General features: G+C 42.4%; 1 protein-coding gene across 9 annotated transcripts in view; it reads left to right on the forward strand.

The window, feature by feature from the left end:
• The window catches only part of LOC142384308 (pleckstrin homology domain-containing family A member 7-like), a 127,663-nt gene that overhangs the window by 43,582 nt on the left and 63,692 nt on the right, over window positions 1–20,389 (forward strand). For all 9 annotated transcript variants that reach the window (XM_075470451.1, XM_075470456.1, XM_075470452.1 and 6 more), the window contains one exon: window positions 17,479–17,562. In XM_075470451.1, coding sequence (XP_075326566.1) covers window positions 17,479–17,562 — 84 coding nt within the window. The remainder of the gene's footprint in view (window positions 1–17,478; window positions 17,563–20,389) is intronic.

Here is a 20,389-nt window from a genome sequence, read left to right on the forward strand (position 1 = left end):
TACGGTGAGCATAACAAAAACACAATTTTCTCGCAGGCAATGCGTCAGATTATGAACACTGCATACTGCAGGCGGCCGTTTGAGCTACGGATACGGCACCGGTGACACATTTTCCCTCCACTTTACCTCTTGATGTTGACCTGCGCCCACGTAGCCCAGCCACAGCTGAAGAGCTGCCAGTAGATGAGAAGCCTTATTACTATGCTGATTATGTTAACGTTGCACTCGGTGGGTGTCCCACATTCTTTTTCCCTGGTTATGTTATTATTCTCTCGCAGCCATGGCTTTGTCTCAAAAAGCTGATAATATGTTTGACTTATACAGGAGTTCATTTGGCACTAATTACTGTTTAAATCCATAAAAACCACTTCTTCTGCAACATTTTTCTGCCCCCTAAATAGCTTTCCCCTCAAGCAGCTTCTCTCTGTGCTCTCAGTGAATTTTTGCACGAAGGCACAAACTTCAGTGCGAACTCTAATTTTTATTCAGTGCAGGCACTGTCGCAACGAGCCTAAGCGCCGTTCGCTCATCTAAATACTCTCCCCAATCAGGGGGCTTCATTCCACTGCCATCCTTGTTTATGCAAATGCAAACTATTTTCATTATTTCACCAGTAAGACATTTAATAGGCATTCTTCAGCCCGGAGAAGAGTGGCTCTTCGTAGAGTCAGTCAGACGCTGAGGCAGGGGGCCAAACGTCACAGCTGATTTGAATGTGGACAAGTGTCGAACAAAGAGGGATCTGATTTGCAAACAGCTATCAGGAAATGCTCCTGCAAGTGGCCTGGGTAATTACTATGGATTAAATCTTATAGGATGCTGAACGCTGAAGGCCAACAGCAGAGCATAGATACGAGCTGCATCATGTAAAGTCATTGTAAACGCTTGTGTTTATCCTGATTTGCTTGTGCAGGCCTCATGTTGAATGCTAAATTGTTGCTAAAAAAGCCTCAAGACATGATGGATACAGTAGTCCCAGTTGTGTATGTAGATCATTTTTTTTTCTGGTTTTAGCAGACAAAATGGGGCTTTAGCATAGAGATGCATTCATTTCAATTTCCTTGGCCAGTTCCAATTTCCGACACCCAAGATATTCTTTCTACAATCAACGACATTTTGTTTTTCGTAATTTTTCTTTTTATTTAACATTCAGCTGAAAAGAAAACAATGAGCAAAATATTCAGTTGTTAAACAATGTGTAAACTGCAAACTATTCAGCATTAACTGCAGGCCAGCAAACGTGTGGTGGATGCTGCCCGAATGGTGTGTTTACTGACTGAAAACAATTTGACTTCTCAAAGCTGCATCCATAGTGCGTTTAATGAAGAAGAAAAAAAGTTTTATGCTGTTTTTTTTTTTTTTTTTTTTCAATTTCCAGCACTTTTAAAAATGGCTCCTCGTGGGGAGAGAGCAAACATAGCAGCGTACAGTCGCCTTGAGGAAACGATTCAAATGTATTTTTAATCTAATGTGATTATCACAGGGTTGCTGTGAATTCATTTTGATTTTGATTGACAATATGACATTCACATTTTCTGTGTATTGTGGTTAGAACAGAAAGATAAATGACAAGAAGCGGATATAACATTTTTTTTAATTTTTTTAATAACAAATGGATAATGAATAAAGAATAAAATATTTTGTGAATCCAAAAGATAAATTTAATTCTGAACAATTTTGGCAACTTATCCATTGCTCTTTTCCTTAGTAAATACAGGATAGGTGAATGGAATTTTTTGGAGCACACACATCTGAAAAGTGACGCTCTTCTGTTTTCATTACGGTTAAAGCAAATTGACTCAAGTTCCCAGTTTTTAGTGATGTGGTGCGCCGTCACACCCAGGTGACTGTTGGAGGTCCAGCGGTCTCCTGTCAAAGCAACACATTCTGCTGAAGCCAGATCCTCTTTCTTCGCTTTCTTTTTAGCGTCACAGAGTTGGTTGATTTTAGTGAGCACTGTGCCTCTCCACGGTGGCTTGTAGAATGCGTCGAAAGTTGGCACTTTTAAAACTTCTGCGATGCCCGTGTCCTCGACCATATTGATCGGTCTACAGTTCCAAGCCGTCCTTTGTGCCGGTCAGCGTCTCAGATGTTGTCTGCGTTCGGTAAGGGTGGGCTGACGCATGCCAGGCGGAACACCTGAAGTTGAAGCCCCAACAAAGGAATGCCTGGCGTTAAGATGATACTTAACGGCTTTAGGCGCTTCTTTGTACTCCTCCATGTCTCTGTTTTCATTAGACGAAGACAGAGGAATCAAATAGTTGAACACAAGTCATCTCAGGCTAAAACTAAAGCCTTCCTATCCAAAGCTGTTCACATATTTACCTCTTTACCACAAATGTCAGCCGGCTGGTTGTGCTGGATGAGAAGTCAAGTCATCGCTTTAGTCGACAGGATTCATCCTCTGGGAACCACAAATGTCTGCACTAAATATCAACGCACGAGAGAGATTTTTCATTCAGGAGCAGAGTGGCGGATCGAGTGTCGGACGCTGCCCTTCCCTCATAAAAAATGAGCGTACCTTTTAGTGAAGCCTGCATCTGTTCAGCCCACAAAACACTGATTAAATGCTGCTTGTGAAATGAGATTCGCTGGGAGCGAAAATGAAGAAAATGATTTTGATGTAAACGTAAATGGATGTCTGGTGCAAAGCAACAAATAAAACAAAATGGCAACCAGGGCAGCGCTGAATCCCTGATATTTTGGTTTGTAGTCATGTTTACCTTCACCAACCGCGTGAAGAAAATTACACCAGTTTGCTACGCGTTACCACACTGAAGGTTGAAAGGTTTTTGATTAAAAGAAAATGATAATATGGGTGGATGCATCCATTCCTTTTGACCTGAACATGCAAACTTTCATTGAGTGTCGTTTCCGCCCTGTTTGAGCGTTCATCTACATTAGTATGCTGTAGTTTAGAATGCATGTTGGGATTTGCAGCTAAGAACATGTTTTGAAGACGTGAAAGAACGTTCAGTTTTCAAATCCCCTCATCACTTCAGCAACTTTTAGCATCACGAAAAGGCACACTCGTCTCTCTCTGTACAGCTCCAGGACTTTTGCAAGCAGCCTGCAGGTCTTCTTATCAGCTGCTCTGTGAAGGCTTCATCTCTGATGATTTAAAAAACAAACAAAAAAAAACAACAACTTACACTGCTTAATGTTGGAATACAGACACTGCAACAGATACGCTTACTGTTGACGTCCCTGCTACAGATAGGGATTTTATTTCCAAGAATATCTTTATTTGACCTTAAGTGATAGTTTTCTCAATGAATGTGTGTACCCATACTAATTCACTGACTAACTTTATCGCAGACTAACTGAATGATTCTGAAAGGATTCTGTGAGGAACAGCTAATAAGAGTCTTTTGAAAAGATCTGTCATGATTTGTGCCTGAATTCTTTCATTTCATGTCGACGCTTTTGGATGATAAGATTGTGAAGGTGAAGGTTGCGCTTACTTCCTCTTTTTATCATTTCTTTGCAACATCCAGTAACTCTCCAAAAAGGCGCCTACAAAATTAGAAATGCAGTTTTATTAGTGGCTGTGATGCGAGTCCATTTCCCAAATGCACTGACTGCAATAAAAATCCAATCCAATGCTGCTGAAGGGATTTCTGATTAAAGATTTCATTCGAGACGCTCTGCACACTTCCTGATGAACCGTTCACTGTATGAAGTCATTAACCCAAACAACGTGTTTTGTCAGTCGCCTTATTCAGATTTATGGTTAATATCTTTTGGGTTTAACAAAGCCTGAACAATAGCACGAGTCCCGGACACTGTGTATTCATCCCATCAATTATTATTACTGTAAGAGGAAGTGAACTGAAGTCCTTTTTGTGAGGAAGCCTAAAATGTACGTCCTTATTGTGTTTTGCCTTCTGTAATCTTTCAGTTGTCTCTTTTTGACTTAAAAACATAATAATTCCTTCAAAGTTGCATGTGTTCGGTAAAGTTAAAGTTCCTTAAACCACGGCAGCTTGTTCATGTCAGCAGATGTGTCTGTGCTGGGTACAGCAGAAAAAAGGATCTGGCACTTCCTTATGCTCGTCTGGGATACAGCAGCAGGTGTCAATATCAGCGATGGCCCTGCCTGCCTCAGTTATTACTGGCACCACGTTGTTTTTAGTCGGCCAGCACTGCTGAGCTACTGGCCTGCCTCCGTCAGTCCCCCCCCCCCCCCCCCCCCCCCCCACGCTGCCAGAGATGCTCTGTATTTTACTGGGTCACACTGGAACCAGAGATGGTGAAATTGCCTGGCAACATGAAAGCACTGTGATATAATAAACAAAATGATGCTTTGTGTATCAGGTGCAGGGCCCTTGAGGTCATACGCTGACTTTCAGCAGTTTCCTGTCTGAAAAATGAGCCGCGGGTGTGACAAAGATGTCCTGGTGTGTGCAAGACGAAGCAGGAGTGATGAGATAAATGAGAGATGAGGTTATACAAGCTGCAGATTCGTCTCTTGGTGTAGTCCCCTTTGTATTCCTGCTGTATATAGACAGGAGAAAAATCCAGTCTTTTTTTTTTTTTTTTTTACCGTAATCTAAACCCACCCCAAAAAAGGGCAGTTTTATGTAATTTTAGAGCTAAGTTGTCACCAGTTAAAAGTAAATGTGGCTGAACAATTTCAGGGCACAAAATCCTGGCTATTGTAAATATTTTCAAGTCCTGCTTGTCGGCCAGCTGCGTCGACCTTGTGGATGTGGATCAACCAAGCGACTAAAATATCAAGTCACAGTCTCAAACTTTGGTGGCACACTTAAGAGGCACTTCCTGTGTCTGCTTTATGTGGGGACACATGTGCAAGCCTCCTCAGGAGACTAGCATTTGGTCCTGAATTTCTTCAATCCAGTAGAAGTGAACAGTAACCCAGATTCGTGTCTTTTCCTCTGCAACAGTCTGAAGAAAATATGGAGCCTATTTTTTATTTTTTTTGCAAGCTGCACATCGACTCAACATTCTGATGCTCTAATTCTGACCTTTACTCACCATCCCACCTGAAGATGATGTTACACAATGCACTTAAAATGCACTTTCATCCATCCTCCCAGCTTGTAATCTGCCCTATTGTGTTTGATCATCTTTGGCCCCTTTCGCATACATAGTGTCCTGTTATCTTTACTCTGGTTGCAACTGAATGAATGGCCTCCTCTGTGCTTTTTCGTGACATTTTCAGACGGCAATCTGACTTGGTCAGACCTAGTAATGTATACGTATCACTTTCAGAACAGCACAAGTGTGAACTGCTGTCGTCACATTAACAGACATGCCCAGAAGCGGCCGGTTCATTCGACTGCTGTTCGGAGGAATCTGAGATCATGTCATCGGGGAGAAAAAAAAAAGAAATAACAGCGCCGTCCAAACTTTCCTCCTCCATGGTTTTACTTTTGATAATTAGCTGGAGCACTGAGCTGTTTTTTTTTTTTTTTTTTTTTTTCAAACCGAGAAAGTATTCACACCCATTCACTGGGCTTTTAACACGATGTTTGTTAACTTTAAGTTTATTTACATGACAAAACGACATTTTATCGTGAGAAAAACGGTAACGCTAGAAGCACATGCAAAACCGTCTTTGTTGGTGCAGCTTTTTCTTCAGGGACTGTGCACAGAATGGTGCCCTTAAGTGGAAACAAATGATCACATTTTGCTTGAGTTGATAACAACTACACTGTTAAAGCAGATCTATTAAACCCTCAGGAATATGACACTGTTCAACAAGCTTAAACATGAGGGAAATGTTGCTTCCAGCTGCCTCCATTTAACAGTTGACAAACATTTAATGACTGCTTTCATTACGGCTGTACAGACAATTCATTTTTATAGAACCCTGTGTTGTCCTCACTGCAGTGTAGCAACTGTAGCTATACAACCAGCTAACTCTGATGCAAAAAGACGTTGAGTCGTAATGAGCATTTTCTTGCTGTTTACTATGGCTTCCAACATCATCTTACATGACAGAGTGAAAACTGTAACAAAAGAATAAAGTTGGACTGTTTTAGCAAAAATCTTGTAATGAAATATACATGTAAATATATGTAAATAGAACGTTGTACCTAAGTGTAGTCTTTCCTTTTTAAATAGTATTTTAACCTTAACTTATTAACCTAATAATGAATTTGTACTTACGACATTGCCTCTAGTGCTGGCAGCAGATGGATTTCACGTGCATACATTCAGATGGTTTACTTTCCAATCTACAGGAAATTACCTCAAACTCCCGGAACCGATCTACAGCCTGTCAAATTAAGTCCTTTAAACATTTTACCTTAATGGCAACACAAACCCTCTTATTTGAATATTAAGAATGAAACTCACTGGGTCACCTCTTTGAGTGACGGGGGAGTTCTGTGACAACTACCAAAATCATATCGATCAGTATGTTAAGTATCATTGAGTTCTATCCCTTTTCTCTGAAGAATGTTTTCTGGCGATGGCCAAATGACAGTCCAGTGTCTTCAAAACCGGATGATGTTAAAGCTGCAACATTTACCTTTTTTATAGTGGGATAATAATCAGTGTTTCCCATGCCATTCACGTCACACGATTGCACAGCAGATATGTCTGCTCTCACTGCTTGCCTTCCAAAAACTTTGTGGATATCGATGCACCTTTTTATTAAATCAAATGAGGGAGCGACTCCGAATGCTTCTCAGCCTGAGTGGGAGTGAGGAATGGAGCGATGGGCGTAGCACGAGAAAGAGATTGACTGAAAATTAAATTAAAGGGGCTGTTTGTGGTTGCGATGCGTGGGCTGGTTGATGGTGGTAGATGGCGGTAAAAACCTGAGCCGGCAGCACCGAGCTGAACCGAATGTGTCACTGCCTCATGCTCACCAGGCCAAGGGAGGAATTTACTGGTAGCGTCGGCCTGCTAAGAATTCAGCCGGGTGACTCGGTGTGTGTGTGTGCACATGACTTTGTGTGTTTGTCGTGCTCAGATTGTATTCCATCTCTTTACCCCTTGGCCATGCTTGCATGCTGACACTCCCTCCTCCTTGTTATAGTCAGGATAAGTGTGTAGTACATGCAGCATTTGGTCGTATTCACGTGTTTGGAGGGGAGCAAAAGTCACGAGGCCGAAGCTCTGACCGTGGATGCAGGTAAAAAAGAGAAAAATGGTAGAAAACTTTAACAAATGTAGCACTGTGGGCTTTTTCCCCCCCTCAGTGCAACTTTCCATTGTGCTGAAAAAGCTTCCTGCATGATCCCAGTTTTATTTTTGCAGCTCCAGCGGTAGAACATGGTGAAAGTTGGCTCTTAGGTTACTGCAACAGAAGTGAGCTGCTGGCACGGCGACTCCGTCTCTGCCGCCAGCCAACAGGAGGGCAAAGTGTCTGCATACGTTGGTTGGGCTGTTTCAGTAAGCATGCTTAATAGCTCTGCTACTTAAGCTTTCAACTCTGTGGCCACGGGTGATAAGTTTCCGGACAAGGTGCTATAGTGGGCTCTTAATTTTCACTGCTGCTATGCTTGGCACGGCCCGGTGGTGGTGAAGCGAAAACGTTCACATTTCACTCGTGTAAATTTCTGTGCAGAAAAATGCTGTCACTTCATGGAAAAAACGAGATTTTAAACACGACTGTTTGTGCTCCCACTTGTCCGTTTCTTTTTGTTTTGATACATGGACTGTTGCAGATCAATATGCAATACTTTACTTTGCTGCTATGTTTAACACCTTTTACCCAATGACAGTCCGAGTGGAAGCTTCATTTTACCCTAAAGCCGCACAGTTTTGCTATTGATTTGAACTGAATTGAATGATACTTTTTAAAATCTCAGAACGGAAATGACATGGCTGTGATATAAATGATTGAGGATAAATAAGTGAATAGATAAATAACAATATAGGAAAAAAAATTGGTTTACAAGCTGTTAAAAAATAAATTGGATGTGTGTCAGAGTGAGAGGCGTTGTTGAAATCTCCAACTATCACCATGAATGCATTTGGGTGTCGTGTTTGTAGCTTGGCAACAACCGAGCTGATAACTGATGGATGGATTTTCTCAGTAACTGCCCAGGATCACCCCTTCTGTTGTTGAAAAGTACTGCAGCCCCTCCTCCTTTACTCCTGCCACTCTGTCTGCAGGCTCTGTCTGCATGTGTCGTTTAACAGAGGCGTTGGAGTTCCAAATATGTTGCTGCAGCCATGTCTGAAACGCATATGGCTACATTCCCAATATTGTTCTGGCCGGCGTTTCAAGTTTGTTCTACTTTATTTTCCCGGTGATTTTTACATTCTCAGTCGAGTGAAGAAAAGGTTTCGACTTCCTGCTCCCTGCTCTCTAGCCCTACATCCACAAAGCCACCTCTTCAGCTTGTCTGGATTCGATGTCTTATTCTCGAGATGATTTGGGTTTTTGAAAAGCTCAATTATCCGTTTCCAGTTGAAAATAGCTTTGCCGCTGGCTTTGTGGCTCACGAGATAAAAAGTGTCCGCTGGAATCATAATAGCTTCTAAACCAGCCTAGATAAGAATTTGAATTATCAGGAAGGAAAACTCATTAGGAAATGTTAAACCTGCAAACAAAGACACAATCTAACCAGAGCTACTGTAGCAGGCTGCTTCCGGGAGTTTAGTCTGGAGGCGCCGATTTTACGGTACAGTGTTGAAAATATCCGAAGCTGTTCATCACGCAGTGAGCTGGTGAAAACAAGCGTTTAGTGTTGTTGTAATTAGCCAGTGTTTTAGATTCATGAATGGCTGAAATAATTTATTTGCTTTAAAAAATATAAAATATATATATATATTTTTAAATTACCAACCAAAGGTGCTACTGTTGCATTGGATTAAAAAATGAAGTAAAAAAACATGAAGCAAAGCAGTACTGCACTGACATGGGGTACTGGGGGGGGGAATACATAGGAAGATAATCAGAGGTGGACAACATGTGTTGGCAATTAACAACTTGCCAAATAAACACACCATTACAGTATTTTTTTCCCCTTTTGTGTGTAATTTTTCAATAATTAAGTTGGTCAGAGGCCAAAAGCATTACCAGGGGGCCCTTTGTGCACTCAGCGGTTGTTAAGTAATCAGATTTGCGGTGCCAGCGGCCCACTCTGCATTCTGTGAAATCGACAGTGAAAATGTTTTAACATATATTTGGAGCGCAACCGAGCTGTGGCAGCTGCGGCATTGTGCAACTCGGTTATGGGAGGTTTATTTCAACCCCAGGCTTTGTACTGAAGTGTCATTTAGCTCTTAGCGGCGCTTGGTGTGTGTGTGTGTGTGTGACTTCTCATTGCTAACGGTGCATTCCTGTGCATGAGTGTGCTTTAAAGTGCTGTCAGTCTGCGAGCCCATCAATACAATCCTAATCAAAGGAGAAGCTGGGCTTTACAGCAGATTGTCAAGTTCTGCACTTTGCCTGAAGAAGGCTGCTGTTTACCGCGCATTAAAAAAAATGTGTGTAAATATTGTTTAATTGCTTGATGATGACACAATCCCACGAATGGTGTTTTTTTTTTTTTTTTGCTGTTTCACTGACACACACTCTCACCCACGCAAGCCGCATTTCTCTCTGCACACACTCTTGCATGCTGTGATCCGAATGGAATGACCTTGCTGTGTGTTTCCCCATTCTGCACAGGCGAGCACTCCTCCCCACCCTGTCCGCACTTCAAACACATTTCATCTGGAAAAATCCCTTTAAATAGAAATGACCTTTGACTGAGCGAACACCCACTCGCCACATCATTTGTGAAACACTCCGTCTGTTCCACATCTGTTAAAACAAAGGCAGGGTGTGAAATCCAAAAAGATACGACGACAAATGCATTTATCCGCGTGGCAGTCGAAGCCAGCTGCTCTGCTATTTGAAGCAACCGTCGCAGTTCGATGGAGGTGTGGCCTTCCTGTTCATAGTAACACATCAATCTGTCCGTGGTCAGTGAAAAGAGATGCCGAGGGGCCACATTTAGACCTGTTTCGTCTAATGCAAAAAGCCTTTATAAACCCTATTTAGCTAAGTATTATTAATGTTTTTCAAACTGTCCTTGCTTTTTTTTTTCCAAATAGAGGCTCTCTGTCCCCTCCCAAAACCTATTATGTGTAGCATTGATCGTGTTTAAGAGATCAAACATCTGAAAAGAATCAGTCACAGTTTGACGTGTGACTATGAAGGTGTTGGCGCAGTTTCACTCAGAGGGGACATCGATTATCAAGACGTGCCGATTCCTTTTGGCAGGAGCACAGCGAGGAAGGAACCGAAATGGATTTTAATTTGGTTTTTAGAACTAATGATTGTTACTTTTTAAGCTGTTGATCATTTCCCCCGATTAACTGACGTGTTATTCAAACTGCGAAAGTTCCCCCAAAAACAATTTAGCTGTTGCTGAAATGTCAGCTTATTATGCCGCTAAATGTTTTTTAAACCTGATGAATTGCTAATCCTCCAATCATCGAAGCACCACTTAGTTGTAAAGTGCTGTAAGTTGTGCAGCATGGGTGAGCGGGGGCAAAGTGGGCCGAGGTCCTGCGTGCTACACCAAACCGTGTGGCACAGCAGGTGCAGTGTGTGCAGCCTGTCAGTGAGAGGGAGATCATGTGTGGTATGTGCGATCATATGTAATGCATGGGAGAGTTGGCCTTGAGTTGGCCAAGTGTTTACGCAACCCTGCAGCTTTACCACCCGTCCCTCCTAAGTGCGTTGTGGACATGTTCGGGGTCAGAAAAGCCAAACACGGACGCGGTGAGAAACTCCAGCTGACAGCGGCCAGGACTGCCTTGTAGGAGGAAGGCTCAGTGTGGTTGCTTGATGTCAAGCCTGGCTTTTTCCTGCGGCTGCCTCATCTTTAGGGGAGCCGCTCTGATGAGGGAAGATCAATAGAAGACAAAAAAAAAGAAAAGGCAGAAGTTAAAGTACCTAACCTGGATTAAAGGCAAAGTTGTCCTTGAATCTGTGGGTCCATTCAGACGACAATGTGATGAGTCATTTTGTCTGAACAGATGATTCGAGTGTCTGTGTTTACAGGCTCGGTTATCAACTCTCTTATTTACTCTAGTCTCACGATTAAAAACCTCAAATTCCTGCCTGAGATGATGACAGAATGATGAGTCACTCTGACATTTGTGTGGGATCTCGTGTCAGACTTATTTAATTGCACAAGTTTCAATATTAATGACCAAGGGTATTTATATACTTTATAAAAGATATATTTATGCAGTCTAACTGGAGTCTGTAGCTGCTCACTTTTCCCTCTTAGCAAACTTGCACCGTCTTATCTTGCTTGTTTTTTTTTGACTGCACTGAATATTTTTGAGTTGCAATTCATAAATTTTGGATTTTTCACGGGAGGAGGTGGGATGAATGTTACTTTAAGAATATGGAAGCAGGCAATTGAATTTTTCTGTGGTTAAACCGCATCGGATTGAAATGATGATGATGCACAAAGTCGTTGATAGAACCTTGAGCGCAGAACCATTCGGCTCTGATCTGTTTTCCACACGCTAGGATCGGCTGTAACATCGTCTCAGGTTTCTCAAGCAGCTGCTTCGTCAAAATAACAACAGAGCGGAAAAGCTGCATCTGTTTGCTGCGCGCCCGAACCAGCGGGCGGTGTTTCAATCACGAAGACTGTCACTATACAGAGATCAGATCTGATATGATAGTCGCTCTGGTAGGGTTAAAGCAATACTATGTAACATTTCTACCTTAAAATAACAGCTTGAAAAAAATTGTGCGGCTAGAATGAGTTTTAATGTTACGATTGGCCTGTCTCCTATGCCCTTCGGGGGTCTGAGTTGGAAAAACTGCGCTATGTAACTTTGCTGGACCGGCCCTGGAGCTGAGCTGAAGTACTTCGACTTGCTTTCTGGCACACCTACCGCAAAAACAAATAGACTCCTCTCACGCTCCCAGGTACATTTGATTACTCTTACCTTCTCGGTCGACATAGCTTGCACCTTCTGACTCCTCGCCGGTTCGTCAAGAAACGTGAAAGCGAAAGGGTGTTGTATTTACGACAGTGTAACCGTACATTACCTCCAAGCCTGTAGGGCGAGCTCCAAAATGGGCTTTTTGAGAAGTTACATTGTATTGCTTTAACTCGGTGTTTTTTTTTTTTTTTGCCAAACTAAAAAACCTCTCGACTGTTGAAAACAAATTTGCAGGAACTGCAACATACCCAAATGCAGATTATGATAAAATGTGCCTGAGATAAGCATGATCAAGAACTTTGGCTAAGCTGTTATCACTTCCTTTGTCGAATAGAAAAACTTGCTATGTTTGTTTAAAGTATCTTAAAAGTCTTGCCTATACACTAGCCCAGAACCAGGTGTTTGTTAGATCTTGTACTGGGAGAAAAAAAACAACCCATCCTTATCAAAGCTCACGGGATTAAGGTGAAGCTTTAGATTTCGGCCACCGTAGAAAGTTTATGGAAGAACAGAAACATAAAGATTAGTTGAATGTTAGCTTTAGCGTCCGCTATTAGCAGAGAATGTGTCCCCAGCAAACTTACAGCACCCTTAAGCTGAGGCGCTGGGAAATGATATGAGCTACGAAAGATCAGGAACACCGTGACCGAGGAGATGCTTAGAATGCGAAGACGTCTAGTGTCTGTGCTTTCATCTATCATCAGTGTCCTCACACTGTTTTTCTTTCCCAACCAATGAAATTAAAAAGAAGTTGATCTTAACCTTTCCACTTGCAGCTCCCACTGTCTGGAATTAATGTAATGTACCGTACTAGCACTTAAGGTAGTCTGACCCGAAATGCTCAAGAGCACGCTTCCAGATAAGTGGCACAGAAACATGTACCATAAAAAGAAAGACCTTGTTTGAGTCATCACAATGGTGCTTTATACACAGAGTTTAATTAAAGGAGGAAATAATGAGATAGCAGAAACGCTTCATACTCTACTTTTGACTAGGCTTGTATCAGTATTACTGTACTGAGTATCATAAAACGATCTGCCCATCCTTCAGAGATGCACTCCTTTCCACATGTTGTATAAGGTCCAGCTTGGCTTTGCTTATTGTAGAAAATGCACATTCATTCAGTTATTTGTTGTCCGTATCCGGCGCATCCCATTCAGGGTCATGGGGGGACGTGCACACGCGTTTCATTATATTTCATCATGGAGGTAAACAAGAAAAACCCATATTTTGGTCTCTTGTCTCTTTTAACTTTTCCATATAACATTACTGCTTGTCATGTTTTGATTTGATCACATACTGTTGTTGAAGCTGTAATAATCAGTTTCACATAGCTTTGATGTAGAATTTTATGGCCCTGTGAAATTAAAATGAACCCTGTTAAACAGACATTTATGCAGAGTTGTCCTTCTCGCAACCTGAGAACAGCTGTCGGCTGCAGCTGGAAACGGGCTTGATTTGGGGTGCTGAGACTGAAGCAGAGTAGTGCATTTGCAGGGTGTAAAGCAACAATGGTGAGCTGCATGCATTGCAGTACCATGTTACAGTAGATTTGGTGTCTACACTGTTTGGTCGGAGGATTTTCGGCTCATTGATCATTCTCTTTTTCTCTGAAAGCTGAGCCCTTATATGTAGCAGCTAAAACAGAATTTGTTAACTTTAATAATCCCCCCCCCCTATATTTCCCAAGATCGTCACACAGTTCTGACAATCTTACATAAAACAGTCTGTAAAAAAAATAAAATCAGCTCTCCATGTGCTTCTTTTGAAACATCTAATGTGGCTTACTAGAATCCACCATGTTTGAGCGGAAAACAATCAATTAGAGGCAGAAAGAGTCTGGTGTCAGTCACTTCTTCAGTCGTCATGGCTACTTGCTTGCATGAGAGCCTCCTCTGCAGGAATGGACCATTTAGGAAGAGCTGAAGCACAGCAGAGAGGCTTACAAGTCGTATATGTACAAATTTTCTATCTAACTCCACCTGACTCGTTGCTAAGGACCTAAGAAGTTTTCCTTTTAGTAGTGAAGCCAAATGGGAGCCTTTAGACTTCGATTTTTGGTAAATTACACAAAATGTAACTATTGCCATTAAAGTTTTGACCACTGATACTTTCATGCCACAGAGCTTTATTGAGGCTGCACTCAGGGTATTGCGAGCGATAAAGAAAAAATACTCTAAACGCACTTAACAACGGGGATGTAAGGTACTTTGTGAACAGGTTTTTCGTTTCCATTTATGAAGGGCATTGTTAAAGGGTGCTATATACAGCCTTTTGGCGCTGGTTTCGACATCTTTTCTCTGCACCTGAGGTCATCGCTGCCTGCATTCGTCTGAAATGACACCATCACATCTATTACGTCTTGTAGTATTTTGAACCTGACTGCAGAATTAATTCACAGCCGCTGATAAACTACCTCTCGGGAAGCCTGCATGCTGTTCCAGTTGGTGTTCTGTGTGCAATCTGACACGAATCTCGCAGTTTCCCCGGGAGAAGTGCATCATATGTCAGCTCGTAGATAAAACAGCCTTTGTGTGAATGTGCTCGATCAATATCCAAATTTACCGCCCAGTTGACGGAGAGGATTTGAGGTGACTTTGGCCTCAGCTTCTTTACTTCTTTATGGACTGGAAACGGACTTGATGGGTTTAACATGTAGCTTTTAATTTCAGAGGGTCATTATGAATTTTGACTGCGCCTATCAGTTTTTACACTTTTGTGCGAATGAAAGACATTCTTACAGCTGTCACCACTGCAAAATGGCATTATTATTTAAATCCTCTATGTTTTCATCTACTGAGGTGAGCACTTCTTCTTTCAACCACTTTTCTCTCAGTTATTCAAACTTTTTTTCTTAGCATCAGTTTGTGTTATTGTGCATTTTTAGGTATTTTAGGTATTTATATGAAACGGTGTGAATAAACGGTTCCATTAGATTTTAATCCCAATAGTTCACGTCCATCGGTTTGCAAAATCTTTCAGATTTGTAACCACACGCTCAAACACGACATCAAAAGCGCCATTCAGTTAAAGAGTGCTCACACACTGCGACTGCCGTTTAGTGTCGGCTGTCGGATTGGTCGCAGCCCTGCCAGGAGTGTCTCTCTTATAACTCACCCCTCAGAGGCCTGTCAGCACGATCAGTTTCTCTTTTCATGCCATGACTGATTGATAATAATTCCTTCCTGTTCGGACAATCATGATCAGTCAGAGTCAATCTGACTTGGTTGCAGGGTTCCTTGTCACAGTGAAACAATGAGCATATCCCCCCCTGTGAGGTGCGGGCTACGCCGCTGTGTGTTTTTGTCCTTTAAGACGTCGGCAGCGTGGCCAACAGCATCTCCAGTCATGTGCAGCCTTCCTCCTCTGTGAATCACGAGCAACGTGTCCTCATGCTTCCCAGCACTCGCTTCACAAGTCAGTCTGTAGACATTTTTTATGGCCAGCTGTCAAACATGTATGTGTAAATGGGAGCACGGTCCTCCGTAGGTCACTGTCGGGGCTTCTGTTTGGCTTTTTAAACCTTCAAATCCATTGCACGATGTTCCTAATAATCTTGTTTAAAGACACATCCAGCAAGAGGTGAAAAAAAACAAACCTCTGGAAACTAAAACTCTGACAGAAGTCGATGTAACCCGCGAAGGCTGGGTTGTGTATTAAATGCCACGGTAGCCTGGTACTAAAAACGCATAACCAAGTGGTAGTTTGTGTTCACCTGACCCAGCAATAACTATAAGCTTTTTTATTTTAAATTTTAAATTTTTTTAAATTTTTTTAAATTTTATAATTCTTTTTTGGGGCTTTTATGCCTTTAATGGACAGGATAGTTGAAGAGAGACAGGAAGCAGGAAGCAAAAAGAGGGGGAATGACATGCAGCAAAGGGCCGTCCGATGTGGGACTGGAACTGGGGCCAGCTGCAGGCAAGGACTGTAGCCTCTGTACATGGGGTGCCATGTACATCCACTACGCCACCGACCACCCGATAACTATAAGCTTTTATCAAAAATTATATTTTTTGGCCTAATCTTAAAATTAGGGAACATTTCTGCCTTCCAAATCTATACTGGGAACTGGTTCCACAGGATGGGAGTCAGAGAGCTGTTGTTGTCGGATTTCTGTATCTTAAAATGTAATAAAGAAGTGTCTGATATTGGGATTGTTGTTCATGCAGAGAACCATCAGGGCTCAATGCTGACATGTACAACTGCAGCTCCTCTTCTGGGCTGCACAAACGATGGCATTCAGAAAACTTTAAATATTCAAATAAGATCCACAACTCAAGCCATTTGAGGCAAAGTAGTCCTTTAAGGGACTGTTTTTCTGGGACTTCTTTTCATTTTCCTCCAGTAATGGCAGTATAAAGGGTACCTGAACCTAAGGTAAACAGTCATTTTGAGCTGAACAGAGTGGTAATTGGTTCCTGTGACAAGAGGTGTTTACGTCTCGCGTCCTGAGCTATGAATGACACTGAGTACTTGTAACAGGCTGGGCTGCTGCCATGTGACAGGGTCTCCTGGGAAACCTTGCTTTCTTGTTGGATTTGTTGCTCTGCTGCATCAAGCTGGCATATGTACTGCATGAGTCATGTGAGCTGCTACTGAAGTGAAAACGGTATAACTCCGCATTGATTGTATGTGGACCCTGGAAAGGGTTCTGAGCCTCAACACACATATGTTTGTTCTGCTGAGTGTGTCTGTGGTGTGGCTCATCAGGTTTGCGCCTCTGATGTTTACCGCCAAGTAGCTCTTCTGGAGGCCTTTTGGGGGCAAGAACTTTTCATGTCGTTCATCGTTTTGCAACAGTGATTCTGAGGCCACTGCAATGTATTTAATAGCACTGAGGCCGTTACCGTCCATTGGTCACCCTCGGGTTATGTTTTTCCGATAAGTCGCGTACTTTTCAGCTGTAGATACCGTTCACATTTGAGAGTGTCAATGAATAAACGTCTGAATACGGTTTGAAGACTGAAACGGAAGTCTTCGGGCCATCAGTTCGATATAATTATATGTTCAAAGCCCAAAGATGTGCAGCTCACGTAAAGACGACGGCAGAGGAGCTGTTGGGCTGTTGGATCGCAATTGGCGATGCTACGATTTCCTGACAGCTTTGTTCCGTCTCAAATACACACTCCCGCTCACACATACAGCCACGCAGTGACCCTACATGCCACCCAGTGTTGTTTACTCAGTCGAATGCTTTTTCACCCTAGTTAAGGCTTTGAATGACTGACCGAGCCTATGACTGATGGAGGCCCACGCCTGCACTGTCCAGCAATTGTGCTGAGCCCAACACTTTGCTCCACACATGCAGCGGTGGATGGGTTGGGTTGGGTGGGGTGAGTGGGTGGGACGGGGGTCCTGCAGTCACCCCTCACATTCTACACAGAGCTGGGAAAGTCAGGGACGAAGGCCCATCAGGGTGGTGAGGTTGGACAGATCTCCTAAGCCCTCTTCTCGTCTGGGGAATGATCGGCCCTCGGGTGTTGTTGTGAACAGAGAAGGGGTGACAGCCCGGTGTGATGCCTTCAGTGTTTACAGCGCAGCAGAGGTTGCTAATTCTGTCTCATCTCTCTCCTCCCTCTGTCACTTCAGTCATAACCAGAGGAGCACGTCGTTTCTCCATCCTGTTACCGGACAGATTTCCCCGGAGAACGTGGACTTCCTCCTGCAAGAACAGTGAGTGACTGACTTTGTTATTTTTCTGCGGCTTCAACCACAGAAGAAGAAACTGAAATGATTCAGGCTTCAAGTACTTTCTGTGACTGTTCTAAGATTTTGTTTCCCCGCGTTCATCTCTGGGATGAATGCTGTGCTTCAAACTTTGTCTTTAAAATGCTGAAATGAGTTGGAAAAACTCAAAGAAACTATTTTTTTTCTTCCCTTCTGTGTTAGGAGTGTTTCATGATTTGCTGTTGTGTCCCCCTTTTTTAAAAGATTTATTTTACATTTGGCTGACTTTCTACTTGACAGTGACTTTGAAAAGATTTCTCATTTCGTAGATGTATTGAAATCGTTTTTTAGGTTCAGCCGGATGTGCTTTTGTGTTGCGACAGCGGTATCTCTAAAAAGTACACCTTTGTTTTCATATCAGCTTGTTCCTTTCATTTTTTGGCTGCATTTTCAACAGAGAAATGAAAGAATGAACGTTCCCCTGCTAGTAATGCTGTTGGAGTATTTCCACTGTCTGCTGGTGCTCTAGCAGAAATGAGTCAAACATGGCTCCCTCCTGTTTGGAGCAGTGGTTGGCAAGTGCACTTTTTCTTTGATACGATCTTTTTCATTTCTTGCCAGAAGTTAGACTGTACCACTCGCCGAGTCCTTTAAATGTAGCATCTGGGCTAGTTTAGCCTAAAAACCTGGAGGACGGCTGGGGAAAATATTTGGCCTTGCTTTTTCCAAAGTCAAAAAAAAGAAATCACTGGTGCCCTGGAGGCAGATTTCGCTGACCTCAGACAGAGCCAGGCTTGCTAAACTAAGCTCATCAACTTTTGTCTGCAGCATCATATATCATGAGAGTGCCCCTGTCCTTCTAATCTATCTCTTGGCAATAGGTATTGGTATAATTCCTGTTGAAATGCAAAGTTCCTGTGTTAGCTTGGCCTAATGCCACAGTTTGGAGTGGTCAGTGTGTTCCTGAAATTCTCGTGTAACCAAACCTTCGCCCTCAGCACACTCATATGTGTCTTTACGTGCACTGGATGGTAAGTTAGAGTGCACCATCCATTGGCTGTTGATATTGTTGGGTTGTTTGATTGCTCATATCTGCAAAAGGTTAATTGTAGGAGCAGACCAAGTGGAGACCATAGTGGAGAGGAGAAGAGAAAACAGAGGAGTAGAAGGCTCTGTCTCATCCCCTAAAAAACAAATGTCATATTATTTTGTGCTACCGACGCTTCATGTCCAGACCAATTCAGCCGTGAAGATTATTAACGAGAAACCGCCCTCAGCTGAAAATGACAAGCGCCTGGAGCTGTTTGTAATTTAGCAATCAGCTATGAGCATGGATTCAGGATCATCATTAGCTGGAGGGAAAGTAGTGCTGTCTGTTTCACTGTGTGTGGATGCAGAGCAGAGAGGAGACAGCTGAAATGAAGGTGGCTGGTAAACAAGCTGTCCTAAACCAAATATGGATGGATGCTTACCCCAGATATCCGAAAGTCAGACCAGAATACATGCATTACTAAGCAGCAGGGAAGGGGCTAAAAGCTCTGCTGTTGGAGGACAGAAAGCAGTGAGGCGGAAAACAATGCAGGCGCACGCCTACGGGCAATTTCGAGTCGGCCTAAAATGCGTGTCTACGGACTGTGGGAGTGAAGTGGAGCATTTAGGGAGGCAGATATCAGGTTCAGACAGCATTCAGAACACCTTTGAGCTGACCTTTTGTTATTATTTAATTACTTTTCTGGATGCAGTTTGCCAAGTTGGGATTTTTTTTCTTTTTTAAGGAACTGTGTTCAGCTGTGGTTGAAATGGTATCTATTACAATGCGAGTGTAGTATGCTGCACGGGTCAGCAGCCAGTAAATAAACTGTTGTTAACGCGTTATACTCTTACATCTTACATGGACAACGCCATATTAAGAACGGTTAAATAAAAAGATTTCAGAGGTTTCAGATTACCCCTTTGATTGGTATTGGCTTATACAGCTTTAAGTAATCAGTGATAACCCCAAAATATCCTGATTGGAGTTATTTTTCTTTGTTAGAGCTGGTGAGTGCAGGTCTCTTTGGAATAAGCTCGTCGGGATAAGTACTCACAGCTCTTTCAGAGACTGTTTGTGTTGTACAATGAGGATTTTGCTTCTGCCAAAGATTCTCAGGCAACAGCGGTGGAAATCCCAACAGAAGGCCTTCTATAAATAATAACGTGCTATTTAACACTGCAGTTTTCTGACACCATCTTCGCCACCACCATTTCTCCTGACACCACCACAAAGCAGTCTTTCTTCGGGTTTCAGGGAATTTTTCATGGTGACCTCCATCCCTTTTCACAGCAACTAACTTCCAAAAACATAAAATACACGCAGGTCATAAGTTATTATTATTTCATGTCCTTGGAGTGGAGAATCTGATTGATATAGCTGAGTTTTGTTCATACTGAAATGTTTGTTTGATTTGATTTATGATTTTATTTATTTATTTATTTGCACAAATATAACAAACAAACAAACAGCTAAAATACAGCAAACCAGATGTGCAGGTGAGATTAAAAAAACCCAGAGGTTTCTAAGAAACATAGAAACAAAAAAAAATACAATATAGAACAGAGCTAAATTTAAAAGTGAGTATATGTTAATGTGATGCATGCTTGTGTGTACGTGTATGTGTGCATGTGTGTGCGTGCATATTGTTGAGGTAACAAATGTGAAACATACCAAATAAAAACTTAAAGGTGATTTAGAGCTGACTCGTGCTCCTTTCTGAATTGGATACGAATGATCACAGCGCCGAGTTTAGCTTCCTTTCTCTTACGATCTGTAATTGTTTTAATTTCTGCCTCCGAG

Source organism: Odontesthes bonariensis, chromosome 7 (assembly GCF_027942865.1).
Source record: "Odontesthes bonariensis isolate fOdoBon6 chromosome 7, fOdoBon6.hap1, whole genome shotgun sequence".
Taxonomy (NCBI): Eukaryota; Metazoa; Chordata; class Actinopteri; order Atheriniformes; family Atherinopsidae; genus Odontesthes; species Odontesthes bonariensis.